Source organism: Zea mays, chromosome 6 (genome assembly GCF_902167145.1).
Source record: "Zea mays cultivar B73 chromosome 6, Zm-B73-REFERENCE-NAM-5.0, whole genome shotgun sequence".
In the NCBI taxonomy this organism is placed as follows: Eukaryota; Viridiplantae; Streptophyta; class Magnoliopsida; order Poales; family Poaceae; genus Zea; species Zea mays.
This window is the reverse complement of record NC_050101.1, coordinates 121525772-121550204: the sequence shown is the minus strand read 5'-3', so window position 1 is coordinate 121550204 and position 24433 is coordinate 121525772. Positions and strand designations below refer to the sequence as shown.

General features: G+C 47.6%; 2 protein-coding genes across 2 annotated transcripts; both read right to left on the bottom strand.

The window, feature by feature from the left end:
• Positions 1-2275: 2275 nt before the first annotated feature.
• LOC123670538 (uncharacterized) lies at positions 2276-4096 on the bottom strand. Its single transcript, NM_001398775.1, has 3 exons — positions 3478-4096; positions 2777-2978; positions 2276-2694 (listed from the first exon to the last, which is right to left on the bottom strand). Exons 2-3 carry the CDS (start codon positions 2975-2977, stop codon positions 2377-2379), a joined length of 519 nt encoding a protein of 172 aa, NP_001385704.1. The 5' UTR covers position 2978; positions 3478-4096; the 3' UTR covers positions 2276-2376.
• Positions 4097-5691: 1595 nt separating this feature from the next.
• On the bottom strand, positions 5692-6839 carry LOC100280370 (uncharacterized). Its single transcript, NM_001153296.1, is given in 1 exon segment — positions 5692-6839. A coding segment is annotated over 1 exon segment (720 nt). The 5' UTR covers positions 6692-6839; the 3' UTR covers positions 5692-5971.
• Between the last annotated feature and the right edge of the window lie 17594 nt (positions 6840-24433).

Here is a 24433-nt window from a genome sequence, read left to right as displayed (position 1 = left end):
ACTATTTTCATGTTTTGTGTAGGGAAAAGAAAAGGAAGAAAGGAAAAGAGGTTGCGCGTACAACTGAAGACAGTCCAACGAAGAATACAACGACCAAGGTTATGAAGAAGGCAAAAATCAAGAAAAGGCTCGTTGCGGACTTGTAGCTGAGATTTAGCTGAATTTGGTTACTGTCATTTAGCTGAGATTTAGCTGAATCTGCTCAAATAACTGAATGTTTGAACTTGGTACTTGTTCACCTATCTGCACACTGAATCTGCTCAAATAACTGAATGTTTGAATCTGCAAAGTCTGAATGTTTGAACTGAATGTTTGAATAACTGTAGACTGAATCTGCTCAAATAACTATATCTGTCATTAAACTAAATGTTTGAAAATGTGCAAAGACTGAATGTTTCATCTGCAAAGTCTCTCATTTTTATGATGAACAGAAAAGACTGAATGTTTCATCTGCAGATACATTTCATGTGCAAAGATTGAATGTTTCATCTTGAACTGAATGTGCTCGGTGCCTTGTGGTCAGTCACAGGCAATCAGACTTGTGGTCAGTCACAGGCAATCAGACTTGTTCAGGTTTGCTTGAATCTGCAGAACTCTGATCGGTTAAATAAATTTCCTTTGTCAGATTGCCTGTGACATACGCATGGCACAGTGGTTTATGTTAGTTGGATGGTGTACAAGGTGCTTGGTTTGACCCTTCTTGGGCACCTTTTTTTGCATTTTTTCAATTACTTTTTCATAATGCTCTGAATTTTTTACCTTAACCAAATAAGACCAAAACATGACTCCATGCCAAGTTTCACTATTTTTGACCATATTTACTATTTATTTATTTTTTCTGGCTAGGGAAGGCAATTAAACCACAGAAACTAGTAAATAATCTTAAAAATGGACACCTATGCATGAAGTAAGTTTGTAAAGGTTAGATGAACAAAAGGTATACTTTTCAAGGGAAAAACAAAAAAAGTAAGAAATGTAGCTCAAACTTTGGAGTTGTAGTTCAATGTCACAAAACTTAGTGAGAGATGTGTCCGTTTGTGAAGTACCTACATTCACACTTTTGCATAATCCTCTGAATTTTTTACCTTATGCAACTAAGACCAAAACATGACTCCATGCTAAGTTTCACTATTTTTTGACCATATTTACTATTTATTTATTTTTTTTTGGCTAGGGAAGGCATTTAAACCACAGAAATTAGTAAATAATCCTAAAAATGGACACCTATGCATGAAGTAAGTTTGTAAAGGTTAGATGAACAAAAGGTATACTTTTCAAGGGAAAAAACAAAAAAATTAAGAAATGGAGCTCAAACTTTGGAGTTGTAGTTCAATGTCACGAAACTTAGTGAGAGATGTGTCCGTTTGTGAAGGACCTACATTCACACTTTTGCATAATCCTCTGAATTTTTTACCTTAATCAAATAAGACCAAGACATGACTCCATGCCAAGTTTCACTATTTTTTGACCATATTTACTATTTATTTATTTTTTCTGGCTAGGGAAGGCAATTAAACCATAGAAATTAGTAAATAATCCTAAAAATAGACACCTATGCATGAAGTAAGTTTGTAAAGGTTAGATGAACAAAAGGTATACTTTTCAAGGGAAAAAACAAAAAAAAGTAAGAAATGTAGCTCAAACTTTGGAGTTGTAGTTCAATGTCACGAAACTTAGTGAGAGATGTCTCCGTTTGTGAAGGACCTACATTCACACTTTTGTATAATCCTCTGATTTTTTACCTTAAGCAACTAAGGCCAAAACATGACTCCATGCCAAGTTTCACTATTTTTTGACCATATTTACTATTTATTTATTTTTTCTGGCTAGGGAAGGCATTTAAACCACAGAAATTAGTAAATAATCCTAAAAATGGACACCTATGCATGAAGTAAGATAAACAAAAGGTACAAATTTGAGATTATAATTTCATATAAACTTGTTTTTGAACCTTGTTTTACATACTTATAGGCCAAACTTGGGACATACAAATAGTTTAGTGTCCTTTGACTTCACATGAGATATAGCATAGTGTAATGGTAATTTGGTTCTCACACTGCAGGGGGTCCTAGGTTCAATTCATGCCTGCAATGCAGTAAGGAACCTGTTTTTTGGATTTTTAGACAGAATCATGTAACGTCCATTTTTTTTGCAGTATGTCTCCTGAATCAAATCTCATGACACCAGAATTCAAATAAATTTGTCTCCCACTAGATTTAACACTAAAAGATCATGGCACACAAATTCCACACTAGAATGCCAACACATACTCATCACAACAAGACCCTGACTGAATCGACACATTTACCACCACAAATGTCCATCACAGATTCAACATCACAAATATTCAGCATAGGTTCACCATGAATCCTATATTTAACGCTTACAATTATAGTTCATCACAAAGAAAAGGAATAGAATAAAAATCATAGAAGCATAAAAGGCTCCAAACATCTTCTTCAACTCAACTATGTTGTCCTTTATCTTCTTCAACTCGACCATGTTGTCATTCATCTTCTTCAGTTCGGCAGCAAATTTGTCCCAGTTTGTAGTCACATCTGCTCTATTTGCTACTGCTCGTTCATCCCAGATATTAGACGCCATCATCTCCCCAGAGCCACCCACCACCCCTGCCCCTTCAAGCATCTTGACATAATCGTCCATCCACATGAAAAAAATACATATTTTAACAACCTAAACAATCCAAATAGGGGTTCACAATTCAGCAGTAAGCACAAAAATGAAATCAACCGTAATGGATAAAACAAGGATGAACCTTATTATCTCGATATGGCTTGCTTTCACACTTCACGAACTCTCGACCAAAGTTGCCGTTCTCCCACCTTTTCGATCTTAGTCTCACGAGCAACTCTGACCTTTCGCATTTGGGGCAGCGGATCAGCGACACCAGACCATAACTGGGCCATCCTTGTCCTCCATTGGAGGAGCCGCTTGCCCGCGACATGCGTGAATCCATGCTAGTAAACACAAACAGTTTAGCATTTGAGTTAGCAACAACTGTTATATCGCAACAATGAAAACAAGAAATCTTTGCGCAGACAAAGTGATTAGATTACAGTTACACATCATCTCTTTTCTATTTGCTTATCAGTGTCTTTTAGTTTTATATGCAATATGAGAATTGTGGTGCAGCTCAGCCCCCTCACCTAGTGGAATGAATACCACACATCCTGAAGCAAGAATGCAACAATCTTGCACCCTATGATATCTGTATCATTAATCTAAGTACAGGTGATTAAAGATGCAAAGTATTGAGCAAGAGGCAAGTTGACGTAGAAAACAGCAGGAATATGATGAGCTCTGAAGGTGGAATGAGTACCACACTTCAGATTCACAATACAAACAACAAGCAAGCTACCTTTCAATACTGAAATGAACCACACACACTGTCCAATTTTTCGTAGTGTTGTCTGCAAGCTCAGAAACAGCAAGGTTGAGGAGGAGAAAGTGACTTACGTCGTGGGTGGAGTTGGTGCTCGTGCTCCCCAAATCTCGTTCGTCTCCGAAGGGGCGAGTAGCGTGCCGCGGCTTGACTACTCGTCAAGACCTTCACACTGCACAGGTCCGATGTGCTGCCAGCTGTCGGGCGGACGGGGCTGGGCGTAGAGAGCAGGGAGCAGGGAGGAGGACGCCGGAGCCTGGGAAGATGACGCGTAGGGTGCAGGGAGACGGGGTGTGGAGCAGGGCGGCGCAGGCGCAGAGGAGGCCCACGGCGAAGAAGCCCTCCAGGCCTGCTGCGGCGCTCCTCCACGGTGAAGACGCTCCTCCAGGGCTGCTGCGGTGTCGGAGAAGAAGCCCGTCCGGAGAGGCTACCGCTCCGTGGATCCGTGGGGGAGCAGGGATGCGGCCTACAGGAGCGTCCTTCTCGGCGATTCGGGGAGGAAGATGGGGCTGGCAGATTTGGATCGGGAGAATGGCGATTTGGATCGGGAGAAGATGAGGCTGGCCGATTTGGATCGGGAGACGCGCCGAGCAGTATCGACGTGGGGAGGAGGCGCGCCGAGCCCCGAGCAGACGACGGTGGGGAGGAGGCGAGCTTAGCGGGGGCGTCGGGAGCGCGTCGGTGGGGAACAAGATGGTGGGGAGGGGGCGCCAAGCCCAGTGCCGTCGGCGGTGGCGGTGGGGAGATGAAGGGCGTCGGGTGCCTCCGACGGTGGGGAGCTTGGAGGGGCGTCGGGGCAGGCGAGTACAGATTGGATTTGGGGAATTTTGGATGGAGAGGGGTCGCGGGGCCCACATGCAGGTCACGGTAACGGTATCAGAGTCACGGAAACGATGGCCGAGCAGTGTTCTGATGTTTTTTACGCGTGGGAGGGTAGAAATGAGGAGTTCCTCGGACTAGGGGCAAAATTGAGCACCTGGTCACAACTAAGGTCACCCATGTAAAAACCCTATTTTCAATGTGCCCCTATGTAAATCTTCAAAGAGCACTGCAAGTCAGGGCCGGCCTATAGAGATTACCTGGGACAGCCAGTTCAAAGCTGTGTGACGATACAACTATAGGTTCAAGGAGTTGCTGGCGAAGAGTTTCTTGTAGAACGATCCAGGTACCAGCAGCAGCAAAAATTAGTGTTATCTTGATTACCTGTTATCTTGATGTTTAAATGTGATGTTTATACAAAATTAGTGTTTTTCTCTCGCTCTGTTCATTTATTGCGTGTCTAGATTTGATTATACATTGATTTATTAGTTTCAATTGTTACAACTGATTTGGATCATCTAGATCATTGCTAGGGCATCAAGATAGCGACTTCAAAGTTTTGATTATTAATCTTCTATGGCTTTGACTAATCCCAAAATTAGGGTTTGATTCATTTTCGACATACTCCAGAACAATAGTATTGTTTTCGTCTTAAAGTCTGATGGACGTGATTCCAGTTTTTCATAAGTTACATAATAACTTTACCTATTTTAATTTGTTAAAATTTGAAGTCGAACGATGTTTAGAGCATCTCCAACAACGTGACCTATAAAAATGTCTTATAATTTAAAAATAAGTAAATTTTATAGAATTTAGGGCACCAACAAAAAGCTTCGCTCCAACAGTAAAGCCCTAAATCTAGATTATAGGGCAGCCCACTACGGTGTAGTATATTTGAGGCACTTGAGAAGGTGCCCTATAGTTTTTTGACAAAATTTGTTGAATTGAGGCACTGTTGGAGTGGTTTTTCTTGTGTAGAGCCCTATATTTCAATTTGAGGCACTAGTTTGAGGCATTGTTGGAGATGCTCTTACGGATTTTAGTCAGTACCGTTTGTACTAACAAAAACAATATTATTATGTCCAGATTTAGAAAAAAAAGTGAATTAGTTAGTTTTGTAATCCGATTGAGTGAAGTACATCAAGCATGGACCAAATCTCTGGCACTCCAGCCTGCCGGTAGCTGCAATGCGATTGAGTGAAGTACACCTACACCCATTGTATTATTGGCAGAAAAAAAAATAACACACGATATATTTCTGATTAGCAGGGTGTGAGCAGCAGAGAAATGTTAGATTCATTTTACATACCATACCACTATATTTCTGACAGGGAGGTGATGGAGTTCATACAAGACGAAGGGTCGTTCGAGATCAACAACGTTCAGGCGCATGAACTCGTTAGTGGTATATGGGGCTTCTATTATGTTTTTTTTTTGTCCTAACAAAAAGGGAATAGAATAGTTTCTTTCTGCAATTATAATGGCAATAAAGTTGATTTTTTTGTACTCATAATCAAGCAACAGTAAAGAGGTTAACTCCATGGAAGCCACCTTAAAACATGTAGCTCCACGTACGAGAGCTCCTCCTACGATGCTTAATTAAATTAGCTTATTACGAATGTTTTACAAACACGGAATTGAATTAATTATCACGTGTATATATATATATGGAATTCTGTCACTTGATCGATCGGCGACTATAGTCAGTGACTGACTCGAATCGCTTCCGCTTCCCCTGACGCCCACACTTCAGCAGTCCAGTGTAGCGGAGAAGCTCCAGAGCGCAATGCCGCCGCCGTCCTCCTCCCAGGCCCAGCAGCAGCCGCCGTCGTCGTCGGCCGCCGTCGAGTCCGGCGCGAAGAAGGCGCTGCAGGGGTCCATGAGGGCGTAGTCCACCACGCACTTGGGCGACTGGAAGAAGGCGTCGATGTCCGCGAGCGAGGTGTAGTAGTCGACGTCGCCGGCGCTGCTGACGGTGGAGTCCGGGGAGGAGACGTCGTCGGCGTGGCTGGTGGGCGAGCTGGTGGTGCTCGACGCCGGGGTGGCGTCGCCGTCGCCGTCGCTGCAGGCACTGGTGCCGTTGTTCTCGGCGCGTGGCGCGAAGGGCGGCGGCGCGCGCAAGCCGCCGCCACCGCCGCAGGAGGAGGAGGAGGAGGCGCTGGCGGCGGCGGCGGCCACGCGCTGGATGGCTTTGGGCGACATGGTGGCCGCGGGGGGCAGGTCGAACGGGAGGCGGAGCGGGAAGTTGAGGTCGGCCGCCGAGCCCCGGAGGCAGAGCAGCGCGGCGTCGTGCGCGCGCGCCGCGGCCTCGGCGGTGGCGTGGGAGCCGAGCCATATCCGCGTCTTCTGGCCGGGCGCTCGCACCTCCGACACCCACGAGCCCCAGCTCCGCATCCGCACGCCCTTGTACGTCCTCCTCTTGGCGGCGGCGGCGTCGTCGCTGCTGCTGCTCGCCGCCGTCTTCACCATGATATGATGGCTTGGCTGGCTGGCTGGTTGGATGACAGGTATAGTATAGCTCTCCGGCTTCGGCTTCGTCGTTCCCAGACGTCGTCGTCGCTTGCTTTCTTGGTGTACTATGTAGTAAGTTCTCGATCAGTGATGTGTGTGCTTCCTGTGATCCTGTCTGGTGTCTGCCTGGGCGATAGATGACACGCATTTTATAGGGTGGTGGCATGCCACGCCTGTGCTAAATGTCAATGTGAGCGTCTTGCGCATTGTTTAATTAATAGTTGAACATTTGAATACGATTTGCTGTTCATATCAGAACCGATTGCGCATTTTCGGTCAGCCGTACAGGCTGCCAGTGATGGAGGGGGAGCCATTTTAAAATCGAACGAGGAAGCAGCTTCCTGCGTTCCTTTTCCTGCTGATGGAGTTCACTTATTTATACCCGCCAGCTGGAGCCGGGTAATGGCCTGGGTACTGTCTACTGTGTGCTCTCTGCAGGGAGCCTTGCGTGACGTTCTATGACTTGCATGCACGCACGTACAGCTGTGTAACGCCCTGAATTTAGGGTAGAATTTTTTTCTTCTTTTCTCTCACCAAATTCAGCCCTTACCTTTTTCTTTTCTCGTTCCCTCGCTAAACCTTGACCTTTTCCAAAGTTATAGCGGGACTTGGTTTGAATTCCCGTGCTAAGAAAAACCCTAAATTATTTTATGTTGTTTGATGCACCATGCCGAACTATGCATTCTTTGATTGCTTAGAATTGGGCCCATTGGCCCAGCCGCCCCTCCCTTCCCCCCCAATTTCCCCCAATTCCCCCAAAGTCCCTCTCATTCTCTCTCTTCCCCACCCCAGCCGCCGCCCCCCTGCCCTAGCCGCCGCCCCCTGCAGCTCGCCCGCCCCGCCGCTCGGCCGCCCGTCCCCATCCCCGGTGAGGTCCCCCTCCCCCTCTCCTCCCTCCCCCATCTCCCCTCCCCTTCCCCCTACCCGGCTCGGCCGCCCCCTGCCCCTGCGCCCCGGTCCGGCCGTCGGCCGCCCCCTGGCCGGCTCGGCCGCCGCCGCCCCTGCGCGCCCCGCCTCGCCCACAGCCGGCTCGGCCGCCCCCTACCCGGCTCGGCCGCCCCCGCGCGCCCTGCCCCGCCCCCTGGCCGGCTCGGCCGCCCCTGCGCCCCCCTGCCCCGCGCCCCCGCCAGCTCGGCCGCCCGCCGCCGGCTCAGCCGCCCCCGCCCCTGCCCCAGGCCGGTTCAACCGCCCCCTCGCTGGTTCAACCGCCCCCCCCTGTTTTTTATTTTTTTTTATTTATTTTATTTTATTTTCTTTCACTACTGTTACTTATTTTATTTTAGGTAGGTTAATCATTGTTCATGTTATTGAAATAGGAAACTTAATTTAGAATTCCGTTACGCTAGTTAATTCATATAATCAATTGTTTATCCAGTTCAATGTTGATCAACTAAAAATGACTAGGTTTCCATTAGTGCATATAACTAAATTCTTTTGTTAGAACCTATTGTAACTAATCATTAGTGCATAAGCTTTAACCACCCCCCCCCCCCGCGAGACCTTTTCCCGTTTCTTTCTAACCATAATGAATGCGATATCGAATGTCATACTTGATGCATATTCACTTTATTTGTTCCCTTGTATGATGTATTGTTTGTTTCCCAATTTGAATGGATGGATGTATGTATGCTTGCAATCGCATAGAGAACGATCCGGTCGAAGAGCCCGAGGAACTCGCAGGAGAAGCCCCTGAGCAGCAGTCGTTTGGTGGAGGCAAGTGTCCCTTGACCTATCTCTGTCCTATTCATTATTTAATTCACCTCCCGCTTTACACATTTATGCCTAAGGATTGACTAGCTTTTGTTAACCATGTCCTTGTTCACCTATTTGGGTTTGATTATTACTGTTTAGCTTTATGCTATTGCTCAACTATAATCAATGAACATGATGAGATTATCTATGATACGCTGTTTTCCCTTCTCTTATTATGATGTTGTACTTGTGGTCTTCAAGGGGGCTCGAGCGGTTTCTCGAGTGCCTCTCCGTAAGGACCTGTTCTATGGATGACCGCCCGGGAAAACAGTGCAACCATGAGGGTGGAATGGGATGCCCTTAGCTGAATAATTAGAGGATCCGGGGTGTAGTTCACTTAGCCGTTGTGTCGTCAATGGGGCTCGGTGTATGCGGCTCGCTCTGCCAAGTTTGGGTTCGCCCCTTGGGGAGGAGTGCGGTGCATTTAGGAAACCTAACGGGTGGCTACAGCCCCGGGAAATCTTTGTAAAGGCTACGTAGTGATGCCCTGCTAGGCCACCTAGGTAGTGGTCAATGGGGAGTAGCTCTCTCCGGGCAGAATGGGAATCACGGCTTGTGGATAAAGTGCACAACCTCTGCAGAGTGTTTGAAAACTGATATATCAGCCGTGCTCGCGGTTATGAGCGGCCAAGGGAGCTCCAGTGATTAGTGGTACTTGATCAGAGATACTTTGGTACAGGTGGTTATGAGATTGATGGTTTTGGTTATGACTATGATGCTGGTAAGTGGTACTCTTTCCGTTTGGAAAGGAGTACGTTTGGGTTAATAACTTGGGTTAATGCTAAAACTTGGCTTTCTACTAGTAAGTAATAGTCTGACCAACTAAAAGCAACTGCTTGACTTATCCCCACATAAAGCTAGTCCACTACAGCCAAACAGGATACTTGCTGAGTATGTTGATGTGTACTCACCCTTGCTCTACACACCAAACCCCCCATCCCCAGGTTGTCAGCATTGCAACCACTGCTCAGGCGAAGATGAAGCTGTGGAAGGAGACTTCCAGGAGTTCCAAGACTACGACGAGTTCTAGGCGTGGGTTAGCGGCAACCCCCAGTCGGCTGCCTGTGAAGGCCGCGGTTATCTACGTTTCTTTTCCGCACTTTGATCTATTGTAAGGACTACATGGACGTCTCAGATGTATGATGTAATCGACTATTTCCCTTATTAATACTATTTTGAGCACTGTGTGATGATGTCCATGTTATGTAACTGCTGTGTACGTGAATAACTGATCCTGGCACGTACATGGTTCGCATTCGGTTTGCCTTCTAAAACCGGGTGTGACATAAGTGGTATCAAAGCCGTGCTGACTGTAGGACCGCTAACCTAGAGTAGAATGGTCGTTCTAAGGACTATAGACCTCTGTCCCTACCTTGACTTTGATATCCCTTCAAAAGTTGGTCATACCGACCAAACCTATGTTCTACTATATAATATACCTTGCTGAAAATTATGTTTTATTCCAATCCTTCATTTATTTATGGTTCATTACTTGCTGGTCATATTAATTCTGTTCTCACCCTTTTGCTTGCGATGTCTTTTGTAGATGGCTCGACTTAGACACACTGCACGAAAGTCAGTCATCCCCTTCTTACCCTCCCGCCTTGCTGAGCGTCCGCTTCGCCGTCCCGTGGCCGGACAGTCCAGCCACTTGGAGAGACTGCACCACCGCCTGCGTGAGGAGCAGGAACGTCGACGACAGGGGCAGCAGGGCTCTTCCTTCTCGCTCCAACAGGAGATAGAGTCTGTGAGGAGCTGCTCCCCTGTGCTTCCCCTGGAGGCGCCCCCTGCATCACCACTGGGCGCCCCAGCCTCTGGAGTAGCTGCTGGAGGAGACCCAGATGACGGAGATGGCGATGACAGCTCGAGCCACAACACCGACTTCTCTGCTAACCCTGAGCCGGAAGGATGGGTTGCTCGACCCATCACTCGCGACGCTGCTCGCGGGTGTCACTTCCACGATGCGCTCGACACCCTGCTACGTCGGGCATTTGACCAGCATACTTGGTCCGTCGAGTATCGCTGTGTGGTCTACCAGCACAGTCGTGGGGTCTACCCGGACCGCTGGGAGGCAACCTGTTTGGTGCGCTGCCCGGAGAACAGTCTCCAGGGTGCGGAGGCCTGCTCAGAGCACTATTCTATCTCTGAGCGGGACTCAGCTGAGGCAGCCATGCAAGATGCTGCACGGCGTGCGCTTTCGCACTACTGCTCGGTTTTCGGTGGGGCAGCTGATGGTCTTGACCTGAAGTATTACCCCCGCCGTTCATCTGGCAGCACAGGAGGCGTGATTGTCTCACCTGTCGGTGAGGGCAATCCTAGGTTGAGCAGCACAGTCAACCTAGCCGCCGTGCTAAACACGGAGCTGGACCATGCATTAGACGAGCTGAGTAGGGCTCGTGCTGAGATCGCCCTGCTGCGGGCTGAGCGCGCGGAACGTCGTCACCTGGATGGTGGTTCCCCCGCTCCCGTCGGGACTCAGCACCCGTACCGCTCACCTCAGCGTGGACACCAGTCTTATGGCAATCCCGACTGCAAGACCAAGATAACTCTAGAACCATAGATCGTTAGAGTTGGATCTTGTAATTAATACGAAATATATATACATAGAAGCTACAGTCTTAGCGTTAGTCTCGGTCTTAGTTAGTCTTAGTTAGACAGGGTAGTTTGCTATATCCTGTGCATCTATGTTTGTCATGATGAACTATGTTTGGTTTGGATCTTTGTAATGACTGTCACCAGAGTGTGGGTATCCCCCGCATTTTGGTTTACCTATTATGTTAATGGAGTTAGTTATATAGTTGGGAAACCTTTTATTCCACTCTCCTCTTTATCTGAGAAGCTGTGTGGTCTGTGTTGGAGATCAGTGAAGATGCTCATCTGTCCAGTGCTGTTGAAGAATTCTATTCTCTTTTTTTATGCTGCAAGATTTGCCAGATCAGTTCTGATGTGTGGTTGCATTCTGCAGATGTCAGAGAACAGGCGCAGAGGAGGAAGGCGTGCTCAGCAGGAGCGAGCCGCTCAACAGGAGGAGGTGCCCCAGCAGCAGCACCTGCCGCCCCCGCCCCCGATGTCCATCGAGCAGATGTTTCTGATGCAGACTCAGGCAGTTCAAGCCATCGGTCAGACTTTGGCCGCCATTCAGCAGCAGCAGCAGCAACAGCAGCAGGCCCCACCTCAGCCTCAGATGCCTCAGATGCCCAGAGACAAGCGTGCTGAATTCATGAGAGGTCATCCCCCAACGTTCGCTCATTCTTCTGACCCCATGGATGCTGAAGACTGGCTGCGCACTGTGGAGCAGGAGTTGCATACCGCTCAGTGCGATGACAGGGAGAAGGTTCTGTATGGTCCCCGTCTGTTGAGAGGAGCAGCCCAATCATGGTGGGAGTCTTACCTCGCCACCCATGCCCACCCTGACGCCATCACTTGGGAAGAGTTCAGAGGTAGCTTTCGTCAGTACCATGTCCCCGCAGGTCTGATGACAGTGAAGAAGGAGGAGTTCCTGGCCCTCAAGCAAGGGCCATTGTCTGTCAGTGAGTACCAGGACAGGTTCCTGCAATTGTCTCGCTATGCTCCTGAAGATGTCAACACCGACGCCAAGCGACAGTACCGTTTCCTGAGAGGCTTGGTTGACCCTCTACAGTACCAACTGATGAATCACACCTTCCCGACATTTCAGCACCTGATTGACAGAGCAATCATGACAGAGAGGAAGCGTAAGGAGATGGAGGATCGTAAACGCAAGATCAGTGGACCCCAGCCTGGAAGCAGCAATCGTCCTCGTTTCTCAGGCAATCAACCTCAGCAGTTCAGGCAGAACCAGCGTCCACCTCAGCAGCATCAGCAGTTTCAAAGGCAGTATCCTCAGCACCAGTACCAGAACCGTCAGAGCAATTAGTCAGGAGGTCAGTTTCAGAGGCAGAATCAGCAAGCACCTCATCTTCCTGCCCCAACAAACCAGTAGAACAGTCAAGCAGCACCAGCTCAGGTTGGAAACAAGGCATGTTTCCACTGTGGAGAGCAAGGCCATTGGGTGATGCAATGTCCGAAGAAGGCAGCCCAGCAGCAGTCAGGCCCCAATGCCCCAGCAAAGCAAATGTGCCTCAGCCTGGAGCAGGCAATTGCTCTCAGCCGCGCTATAATCATGGAAGACTGAACCACTTGGAGGCTGAAGCAGTTCAGGAGACCCCCGGCATGATAGTAGGTATGTTCCCAGTCGACTCCCATATTGCAGAAGTGTTATTTGATACTGGAGCAACACATTCTTTCATTACTGCATCATGGGTAGAAGCACAAAATCTTCCAATTACTACCATGTCAACCCCCATTCAAATCGACTCAGCCGGTGGTAGAATTCGAGCCGATAGCATTTGTTTGAATATAAGTGTGGAAATAAGGGGGATAGCGTTTCCCGCCAACCTTATAGTAATGGGTACTCAGGGAATAGATGTCATCCTAGGGATGAATTGGCTAGATAAGTATCAGGCAGTTATCAGTTGTGATAAAAGGACCATCAAGTTGGTGTCCCCACTAGGAGAGGAAGTGGTGACCGAGTTAGTCCCGCCTGAGCCAAAGAAAGGAAGTTGTTATCAGATAGCTGTTGATAGCAGTGAAGCAGACCCAATTGAGAGGATCAAGATTGTGTCCGAGTTCCCAGATGTGTTTCCAAAGGACTTACCGGGTATGCCACCAGAGCGGAAAGTTGAGTTTGCCATAGAGCTTCTTCCCGGAACCGCCCCTATCTTCAAGAGAGCTTACAGAATATCTGGACCAGAGTTGGTTGAACTTAAGGAGCAGATTGATGAGCTGTCAGAGAAAGGTTACATTCGGCCAAGCACCTCGCCTTGGGCCGCCCCTGTCTTGTTCGTGGAAAAGAAAGATGGCACCAAAAGGATGTGTATTGATTACCGAGCTTTGAATGAGGTCACGATTAAGAACAAGTATCCCTTGCCCAGAATAGAAGATCTGTTCGACCAGTTGAGAGGAGCCAACGTGTTCTCCAAGATTGATCTAAGGTCAGGTTATCATCAGCTCAGGATCCGACCTTCGGACATTCCGAAGACGACATTCATTTCCAAGTATGGTTTGTATGAGTTCACTGTGATGTCTTTTGGTTTGACCAATGCGCCAGCGTTCTTCATGAACTTGATGAACAGTGTATTCATGGATTACCTTGATAAGTTTGTGGTGGTATTCATTGATGACATTCTGGTTTATTCTCAAAGCGAAGAAGAGCACGCAGATCATTTAAAGATGGTATTGCAGAGATTGCGAGAGCACCAGTTGTATGCAAAGTTGAGCAAGTGTGAGTTCTGGATCAGTGAAGTCCTGTTCTTGGGTCACATAATCAACAAATAAGGATTGGTTGTGGATCCGAAGAAAGTGGCAGACATTTTGAACTGGAAAGCGCCAACAGATGCTCGAGGAATCAAGAGCTTCATTGGAATGGCCGGGTATTATCGGCGATTCATTGAAGGGTTTTCGAAGATTGCGAAACCAATGACAGCGTTGCTAGGCAACAAAGTTGAGTTCAAGTGGACCCAGAAATGCCAAGAGGCCTTTGAAGCGCTGAAAGAGAAGTTGACTACAGCGCCTGTCCTAGTCTTGCCTGATGTGCACAAGCCCTTCTCGGTGTATTGCGATGCTTGTTACACAGGTTTGGGATGTGTGTTGATGCAAGAGGGAAGAGTTGTGGCTTACTCGTCCCGACAGCTGAAGGCTCATGAGAAGAATTACCCAATCCATGATCTAGAGTTGGCAGCAGTGGTTCACGCACTGAAGACATGGAGGCACTACTTGTATGGACAGAAATGCGATGTTTACACAGACCACAAGAGTCTGAAGTACATATTCACTCAGTCAGAGTTGAACATGAGGCAGCGAAGATGGTTAGATTTGATCAAAGACTATGAGTTGGAGATTCATTACCATTCAGGCAAAGCAAACGTAGTGGCAGATGCTTTGAGCAGAAAGAGTCAAGTCAATCTGATGGTCGCTCGTCCGATGCCTTATGAGTTGGCCAAAGAGTTTGATAGGTTGAGTCTCGGTTTTCTGAACAATTCTTGAGGAGTCACAGTTGAGTTGGAACCTACCTTAGAGCGCGAAATCAAAGAAGCGCAGAAGAATGATGAGAAGATCAGTGAGATCCGGCGACTGATTCTAGAAGGCGAAGGCAAAGATTTTCAAGAAGATGCAGAAGGCGTGATATGGTTCAAAGACCGCTTGTGTGTTCCCAATGTCCAGTCCATTCGGGAGTTGATTCTCAAGGAAGCTCATGAGACAGCTTATTCGATTCACCCTGGCAGTGAGAAGATGTATCAGGATCTGAAGAAGAAATTCTGGTGGTACGGAATGAAGAGGGAAATCGCAGAGCATGTGGCTACGTGCGATAGTTGCCGAAGAATTAAGGCAGAGCACCAGAGACCTGCTGGATTGTTGCAACCGTTGCAGATCCCTCAGTGGAAATGGGATGAAATTGGTATGGATTTCATAGTCGGATTGCCTCGCACTCGAGCCGGCTATGATTCCATTTGGGTAGTAGTGGACCGCTTGACCAAGTCAGCCCACTTCATACCTGTCAAGACCAACTATAGCAGTGCAGTATTAGCAGAGTTGTATATGTCTCGGATCGTTTGTCTTCATGGAGTGCCAAAGAAGATAGTGTCAGATAGAGGAACGCAGTTCACCTCTCATTTCTGGCAACAGTTGCATGAAGCCTTGGGCACACATCTGAATTTCAGTTCAGCTTATCATCCGCAGACAGATGGCCAGACCGAAAGGACCAATCAAATCCTTGAAGATATGTTGAGAGCCTGTGCGTTGCAAGATCAGTCCGGATGGGACAAGCGATTGCCTTATGCAGAGTTTTCCTATAACAACAGTTACCAGGCCAGTTTGAAGATGTCACCATTTCAGGCGCTTTATGGAAGGAGTTGTAGAACTCCGTTGCAATGGGATCAGCCCGGAGAAAAGCAAGTGTTTGGGCCAGACATTTTGCTTGAAGCCGAAGAGAACATCAAGATGGTCCGAGAGAATCTGAAGATAGCGCAATCGAGGCAGCGAAGCTATGCAGACACAAGAAGAAGAGAGCTGAGTTTCAAAGTCGGAGACTTTGTCTATCTGAAAGTGTCACCGATCAGAGGAGTCAGAAGATTCGGAGTGAAAGGCAAACTAGCACCCCGCTACATTGGTCCGTATCAGATTCTTGCAAGACGTGGAGAAGTGGCTTATCAGCTCAGTTTGCCCGAGAATTTGTCCGCTGTGCATGATGTCTTTCATGTGTCTCAGTTGAAGAAGTGCTTGCGTGTGCCAGAAGAGCAGTTGCCAGTGGAAGGTCTTGAAGTCCAGGAGGACTTGACCTACGTTGAGAGGCCAGTGCAGATCCTTGAGGTTGCAGACAGAGTCACCCGAAGGAAGACCATCAGAATGTGCAAAGTCAGATGGAATCACCACTCTGAGGAAGAAGCAACCTGGGAGCGTGAAGACGATCTGATGGCTAAATACCCTGAGCTCTTTGCTAGCCAACCCTGAATCTCGAGGGCGAGATTCTTTTAAGGGGGATAGGTTTGTAACGCCCTAAATTTGGGGGTAGAATTTTTTTCTTCTTTTCTCTCACCAAATTTAGGCGTTACCCTTTTCTTTTCTCGTTCCCTCGCTAAACCTTGACCTTTTCCAAAGTTATAGCGGGACTTGGTTTGAATTCCCGTGCTAAGAAAAACCCTAAATTACTTTATGTTGTTTGATGCACCATGCCGAACTATGCATTCTTTGATTGCTTAGAAATGTAAGTGCATTCATCTAGCAAGATCAGATTTCGAAAAGGAGAAAAACCCTTTTCTCCCTTTTCTTTCTTTTTCTTTTTCTTTTTCTTTCTCTCTCCCCTCCTCTTTCTCTCTCCCGCGCCGTGGGCCGCCCCTGGCCGGCCCAGCCGCCCCCCCGCGCGCCCCCATTGGCCCAGCCACCCCCTCCCTTCCCCCCAATTTCCCCCAATTCCCCCAAAGTCCCTCTCCCTCCCTCTCATTCTCTCTCTTCCCCACCCCAGCCGCCGCCCCCCTGCCCTAGCCGCCGCCCCCTGCAGCTCAGCCGCCCCCTGCAGCTCGGCCGCCCCGCCGCTCGGCCGCCCGTCCCCGTCCCCGGTGAGGTCCCCCTCCCCCTCTCCTCCCTCCCCCATCTCCCCTCCCCTTCCCCCTACCCGGCTCGACCGCCCCCTGCCCCTGCGCCCCGGTCCGGCCGCCCGCCGCCCAGCTCGGCCGCCCCCTGGCCGGCTCGGCCGCCGCCGCCCCTGCGCGCCCCGCCTCGCCCACGACCGGCTCGGCCGCCCCCGCGCGCCCTGCCCCGCCCCCTGGCCGGCTCGGCCGCCCCTGCGCCCCCCTGCCCCGCGCCCCCGCCAGCTCGGCCGCCCGCCGCCGGCTCGGCCGCCCCCGCCCCTGCCCCAGGCCGGTTCAACCGCCCCCCTTGTTTTTTATTTTTTTTATTTATTTTATTTTATTTTCTTTCACTACTGTTACTTATTTTATTTTAGGTAGGTTAATCATTGTTCATGTTATTGAAATAGGAAACTTAATTTAGAATTCCGTTACGCTAGTTAATTCATATAATCAATTGTTTATCCAGTTCAATGTTGATCAACTAAAAATGACTAGGTTTCCATTAGTGCATATAACTAAATTCTTTTGTTAGAACCTATTGTAACTAATCATTAGTGCATAAGCTTTAACCCCCCCGCGAGACCTTTTCCCGTTTCTTTCTAACCATAATGAATGTGATATCGAATGTCATACTTGATGCATATTCACTTTATTTGTTCCCTTGTATGATGTACTGTTTGTTTCCCAATTTGAATGGATGGATGTATGTATGCTTGCAATCGCATAGAGAACGATCCGGTCGAAGAGCCCGAGGAACTCGCAGGAGAAGCCCCTGAGCAGCAGTCGTTTGGTGGAGGCAAGTGTCCCTTGACCTATCTCTGTCCTATTCATTATTTAATTCACCTCCCGCTTTACACATTTATGCCTAAGGATTGACTAGCTTTTGTTAACCATGTCCTTGTTCACCTATTTGGGTTGGATTATTACTGTTTAGCTTTATGCTATTGCTCAACTATAATCAATGAACATGATGAGATTATCTATGATACGCTGTTTTCCCTTCTCTTATTATGATGTTGTACTTGTGGTCTTCAAGGGGGCTCGAGCGGTTTCTCGAGTGCCTCTCCGTAAGGACCTGTTCTATGGATGACCGCCCGGGAAAACAGTGCAACCATGAGGGTGGAATGGGATGCCCTTAGCTGAATAATTAGAGGATCCGGGTGTAGTTCACTTAGCCGTCGTGCCGTCAATGGGGCTCGGTGTATGCGGCTCGCTCTGCCAAGTTTGGGTTCGCCCCTTGGGGAGGAGTGCGATGCATTTAGGAAACCTAACGGGTGGCTACAGCCCCGGGGAATCTTTGTAAAGGCTACGTAGTGATGCCCTGCTAGGCCACCTAGGTAGTGGTCAATGGGGAGTAGCTCTCTCCGGGCAGAATGGGAATCACAGCTTGTGGGTAAAGTGCACAACCTCTGCAGAGTGTTTGAAAACTGATATATCAGCCGTGCTCGCGGTTATGAGCGGCCAAGGGAGCTCCAGTGATTAGTGGTACTTGATCAGAGATACTTTGGTACAGGTGGTTATGAGATTGATGGTTTTGGTTATGACTATGATGCTGGTAAGTGGTACTCTTTCCGTTTGGAAAGGAGTACGTTTGGGTTAATAACTTGGGTTAATGCTAAAACTTGGCTTTCTACTAGTAAGTAATAGTCTGACCAACTAAAAGCAACTGCTTGACTTATCCCCACATAAAGCTAGTCCACTACAGCCAAACAGGATACTTGCTGAGTATGTTGATGTGTACTCACCCTTGCTCTACACACCAAACCCCCCCATCCCCAGGTTGTCAGCATTGCAACCACTGCTCAGGCGAAGATGAAGCTGTGGAAGGAGACTTCCAGGAGTTCCAAGACTACGACGAGTTCTAGGCGTGGGTTAGCGGCAACCCCCAGTCGGCTGCCTGTGAAGGCCGCGGTTATCTACGTTTCTTTTCCGCACTTTGATCTATTGTAAGGACTACATGGACGTCTCAGATGTATGATGTAATCGACTATTTCCCTTATTAATACTATTTTGAGCACTGTGTGATGATGTCCATGTTATGTAACTGCTGTGTACGTGAATAACTGATCCTGGCACGTACATGGTTCGCATTCGGTTTGTCTTCTAAAACCGGGTGTGACAAGCTGCCTGCTATACGAATTGGTAGAACCTATTGCGAGCGAGCTCCGGTCAGTGACTCACATGTGGTGTCTTTCTAACGACAGGTAACTCAGTCAGTTAGGTCTTGTTTGGTTATTACAATTCCACGTAGATTGAACTGTAATGAAATTGATTGAGATGTAATTTGATTTGCTATAAATATCATCTAATGTACATGGATTAGTGGAGTTTGCTTAACCATCCATCTAGAACTAGGAACTAGCTAGCAAGTACAGGAGAGGAGAGTAATCGATTGGTTGGCTGTGGGCCGGTTAATCTTGCATGCGACTGAACGTCTGAACCTAACCCTACACCTGCTACCGACTGGTCAATGAAATGTGTACTACTAGTTTGGTCGTTTCCAGCTGGAGGCGGAAGGGTTTTTAACCTGCCGACGAGTTGACTGTACACATAGATCTTGCCTGCCTCGATGAGATGAGATGATGGCCACATGGCCGTGGCAGCCTTTTTCCCCCCCACGTCGGCACCAAAACGCTGCTGCGGCTGCATGATTAGGAACCGCGGTGGGAGTGGGACTTCACACTTGGCGGCACACACCCCTACCAACTACACGTCACATGTCACGTTAGTTTTATATCCTAACTTCAATTACTACAGTATTATCTTTATCGTATTAGATATTTTTTTATTACAGTTTCATACGGATATCTAGTAACAAAAAAAAACGGTGTGAGTAGGTGATTACTGTTTATTCTTGGCGGTGGGGGCGGACGTAGGCGGTGAGACGGCGACAGGAGATGTGCCTGCCTACTCTCTCTGGCAGCGTACGGCGTCAGGCACGGCAGTGACGGGCCACGGCTCCTGCTACCGTACGAAGCCGCGTGCGCCGTGCGCGGTGTCTGTCGCGGGGCAGCTGGAGCTGAGCTGCACCGGACAGCGACTTTGCTCATGAACGACGATGCTCTGCAGCCCGCAGCTACTTTGACGATCGTGGCCATCTCCTGTCGCCGCTATTACCTGTGTAGTAATAATGAGGATGGTGTGTCTCTTTTTTTATATATAAAAGAAGAATTCCAAACTTTATTAAGAAGCTCACCTGCGTTTGGAAAATCGGCCTGGCCCACGCTCACTCACGCGGTTTAACAGCCTAGCCCTAGGCCCTAGCTCGCAGAAATCAACCTCGGCACATGCCACATGATCATATCAAGATGCGAGCGATGACACGACGGACCAGTGATATACTAGTTATTTTCTATATATTAAAGCCGAACAGAAACGGCAATGATGAGGCCATCCACGTCGTCAATTTTTTTTGAACCGTCCGATCGTCAATCACCGGTTGATGTCTCCTCTCGCTCGCAAAGCTCTCCGCTCAAAGCTCCACGGACGGAACCGGCCTCCGCGACGCTTCCAGAACCAGCGCCTCATCCCCTTTCCCCCTGATACGACGCCTCCTCTCCCCTTTCTGGGCAGCGACGCCGTGGGGAGCCGCCGCCGCACGCTCCGCTCCTCCCTGCACCTCATCCCCTTCCCCTGCTCCCCCTCACACGACGTCCGTCCCCCTCCTCCGATGTTTCCCTGGCACACGACCGCGGACCATGGGCGGCGAAACCATGGGGAGGTGTTGCGACGTGCTCTGCTACTCCCTGTGTCTCACCCCCGCTCCCCCTCATACGACACCGTGCCGCTAGGAGCCCCTCTGACGATGTTACATGGTGGACAGCACCGACGCAACATGTGTCCGTCATATAGAACCAGCGAGTTACAAATACTCTTACAGGTACATACACCAATCGTGCCTTAGCACTTCTGTCTACGCGCGCACTATTTTTCAGTGTTTTCTATGTCGTATTGTTCTGCCACTATGAGCATGCCTTTCCTCAAAAGCGTTTCACGTCAGTTAGAGATACTACTTTAAAATTATCATTTCTAGGCATGGGGAGATGAGAAGTGGAAAGTATCAACTCGACTCCCACAGGGTCTAAAAGAATAATTACACGTTGTAGGCCAGTGTTTCTGCAGTATCAGAGGAAATTCAGTAAGTATGAAGCCACAAGACAGATAAATTGTTTCGCTGGTATTGCAAGCGAGGGAGCAGGATGGATATCCTTTACCTTGTCGCTCAATTCCTACAATCCTTGCTGGTTTCATTACCTTACAGTGTTCCTCATGTGCTCAAACCTCATGACTATCACCCCTGTGAGATAAACAAAGCTTAGTTGCAGCTTGCCAACCAAGTTATAGACTGCTGCGGCAACATTTGCAACTTCATCTGTTCGCATCGTGATGAGTGCCCTGGTTTCTGACGAGGATGTAGCGTAAGAGATTTCCTCTGGAACAATTAGCCTTGAAGAGAAATGAGAGGTGTTTAGTCTTCTTAAGCTTACCCAATGTGTTCTCAAGCTGGACTGACCACTCTTCGGGTCTCATTGTGGATCTTGTGGATCTGGTGGCCTTTATCAAATCCATAAGTGCATTGTTCACCTGGAATTCATAGAAGGTTACATAAGTTCCTATTGTGCTTTTCATGATAGAAGGAATCATCATAAAGTACTGTGATAAGTGCGTGCCAAGCCAATCTACTTGAAGCAACTTGATTTCAAATAAGACTTTTGGTAACCTATTATGTCGTATAATTGGACTGTAAGAAAATAAAATGCTCATGCCTTAGAGCAATGTTGTATCATGGATCAGCTGTTATACTAAGTCAGGTATGTCAAAAAATTATAATTGCTCCGGCTCTTTACTACAAGATTTTTTCTTGAAAATTAGATCAAGTAATTGTTACAGCGAAAATTCTAAGGGATATTATTTTATTCTGCAACATCTCCTAATAATTTCTGCTAGAGCTTTCATTCGATGAGAGAACATTTTGAAAGGAAAGGAACCAAGGTTGGTATCTTCTGTACTTTGGCTAATAAATCTAGGATGAAGCGGGACTCTTCATGAGTTCTACGATCCCATCATCTCCGATGTGTCCGAAATTCATAGAGATGAGCTCCGAGAAAACGTGTAGGTCCTTAAAAAGATGGTGCAGCCTATTGCCTAGACACTGCCTAGGATCTCTTTTTGAAACATAGTGCTTACCGCATAAACCTACATTAATAGGTTTCTCTTTCCATTTTTCATTTGGTTAATGAAGGGGTTGCCTTCTAATTTAGATGTGTATATGTCTTTCCAAAATGAATTTTTTTCCAAGATCTTTATGCAATTAAGGGGGCTCAACTTGGTGCTTAAATCAGTTGTCAGTGCTATTTTTTATAGCTCAGTGGATTATGGAAAAGTTGATTTGGAGATGAAATCCCAGCTGCATAAGTTTTTTTAAGGTAACACTAAACCTAACTTACTTTTATTTTGTCCTTACAGGTCTACATGCTGCTAAGTTTCTTTTGTTTTTCAACCAGGCTTACTTCAACCGCTTATTTCTTTAAAATAGACATAATTGCTAAAAAAATTTCTAAATGTTCTATACGCAAGCTTTCTAAATGTTTGCTACACAAGATTACTGTACATCATTACTAAATGTTTCCTACGCGCGCGGGACGCGCGCTCATTCCCGCTCCCTGCAAAGCCCATTCACATTTTCATTCCCGGCTATCACGTGTCTTTCTCATTCTCCCTCCCACAGAGCCTATTCCCAATCCCACGTGCATCTCACGCCTAGCTAAAATTAAATTAAAAAAACAGGCTCTAAGGGGATTCGAACCCACGACCTCTCAAATAAATGTGTTTGTAGCTACCACTACACCACATGTGTGTTTATGTCTACATCTATTATAGTAAAAACATATAATACATCTCTCCCGAAGCCCACCTGCTACCCTTGCACAATGTGTAGTAGTAGATAAGTATCACTGAGATTATTAAATTATATTTTTGGATTGAGGGAGTAGTATTTAAAGAAGAGCCTTGCATGCAATTTCTTTTGTTTGAATAATGTTTTCATCTTAAATACTTTTTTTGCATGTGTAACATTTATTCTCCGTAATATTTTTTTGATGGATCTAACTTATAAATCATTTTCATAAACCAATGCCAAAGGTGAATCCATGTTTCTTACTTGGAAACCCCGAACAAACACCACTAGCACGAGGCGCTCGCGTTGGCGTCGCTCACCGACGACGAGAAGGAACTTGGCGACTGCCAGTTCGACCTCTGGAAGCAGTCCTACATGGCCCATGCGCCGCTGTGTACGACAAGCTCCGGCGCAGCCGTCGCTTGGACGTGGTCCAGACCGGCTGCACCGCGCTGTCCATCGTCAAACATGGGGACCTCATGGTCGTCGCCAATGTCGACGACTCTTGGGTTGTTCTGGGCATCGCAACCTACGACGACACCATCACGCCGTCTAGCTCATCATCCACCTGAAGCCTAACCTGCCATGTAAGTCGCTACTGACCGGCCATGAATTCTTGTGCGCTGGAATGACGACCATTGTTTTTGTTGTGTGAGTGTCCTCGAACAAGATGTATGTAGAGGAGTAGCACATCCGGTGGTGCAACGACCAGGTGTACTACCTCGCTGATGAGCTCGGGGTGCACTTCATTTGGCAGCCCAGCCAAGAGTGATCGGTACTCACCATATCGCGCGCGTTCGACGACTATTATATCAAGGATTGTGGCGTCATCTCGACACCGGAGGTGAGCAGAGGTGGACCGACAACAATGACCACTCGCCATCGTCGGGGTACCTTTTGTGCCGGCCTGCCTTTAATTCTCTTCGCAAACACACACTTGTATTTTTTGTTTAAGCAAGCGTGTATGGTGGTGCGTGCCTGATGACTAACGATGTACGACAGAACTTCTACCGGCAGGTGTGGCACGTGCTCTTCAATAATGAGACCATGCAAATCATGACATATATCGAAGTCTGCATGATACTGATGGTTGCAATGTAGTAGTGAAACAACTAAATTAAAATAACAAAATTTATGTATGGCTAGGATCACAAATGGATTATGAAATATTTTCTTATAACAATATAAGACACATTTTGTATATAAGTTATCATGGTATTATATGTTCCCGTTGCAACGCACGGTTACTGACCTAGTAATTTAATAATCCATCAGCAGGGCGTCAGCATCTTCCGGCCCGTCGTCATCAGGGCGTGCGGTGTGGAAGGCATAGGGCAGAGCCGAAGAGGACACAGTCACAGACTCACAAGGGACGGACGATGGGCAGGAACCTTCGTGCCACTGTCCTTCTTCAGCTTCTCATCAAAAGGAGGGGAAATGCACGAGCCTTGTCTCACTTTTGAAGCCGGACTAGTGTCACGCTGGGCAGACAGACAGGAGCTCTCGATCGTCAGTTTAGCCAGGGCAAGCGAGCTGGGCCGGGCGGTGTGGAACCTGACGACGATGCGCTGTCCGCTTCAAAAACCGCGGCTCCGGTTCTTCCTACTCACAGGGACGCACACGAACCCGTGTGCTCGTGCAAGGTCGACGTGGTTCGATCAGTCACGCAGACCGAACACAGCCATTCATCCTGACATCAATGTCGACAAATTTGCATGGCATGGACAATACGAGATATTTATTAGAGACGCGATTTGTGTTCAATGGACAAATTCACAGAGTTAGCATGTTAATTGTAAAGAGAGAGAGATAGATAGTAATATAAATAAAAAAACTAACTTGACGATTTTGGTAAGTGTGTCATGAAACTCCTCTTTTTAAGGCCTAAGCCGCGCTTGCACTTTCAAG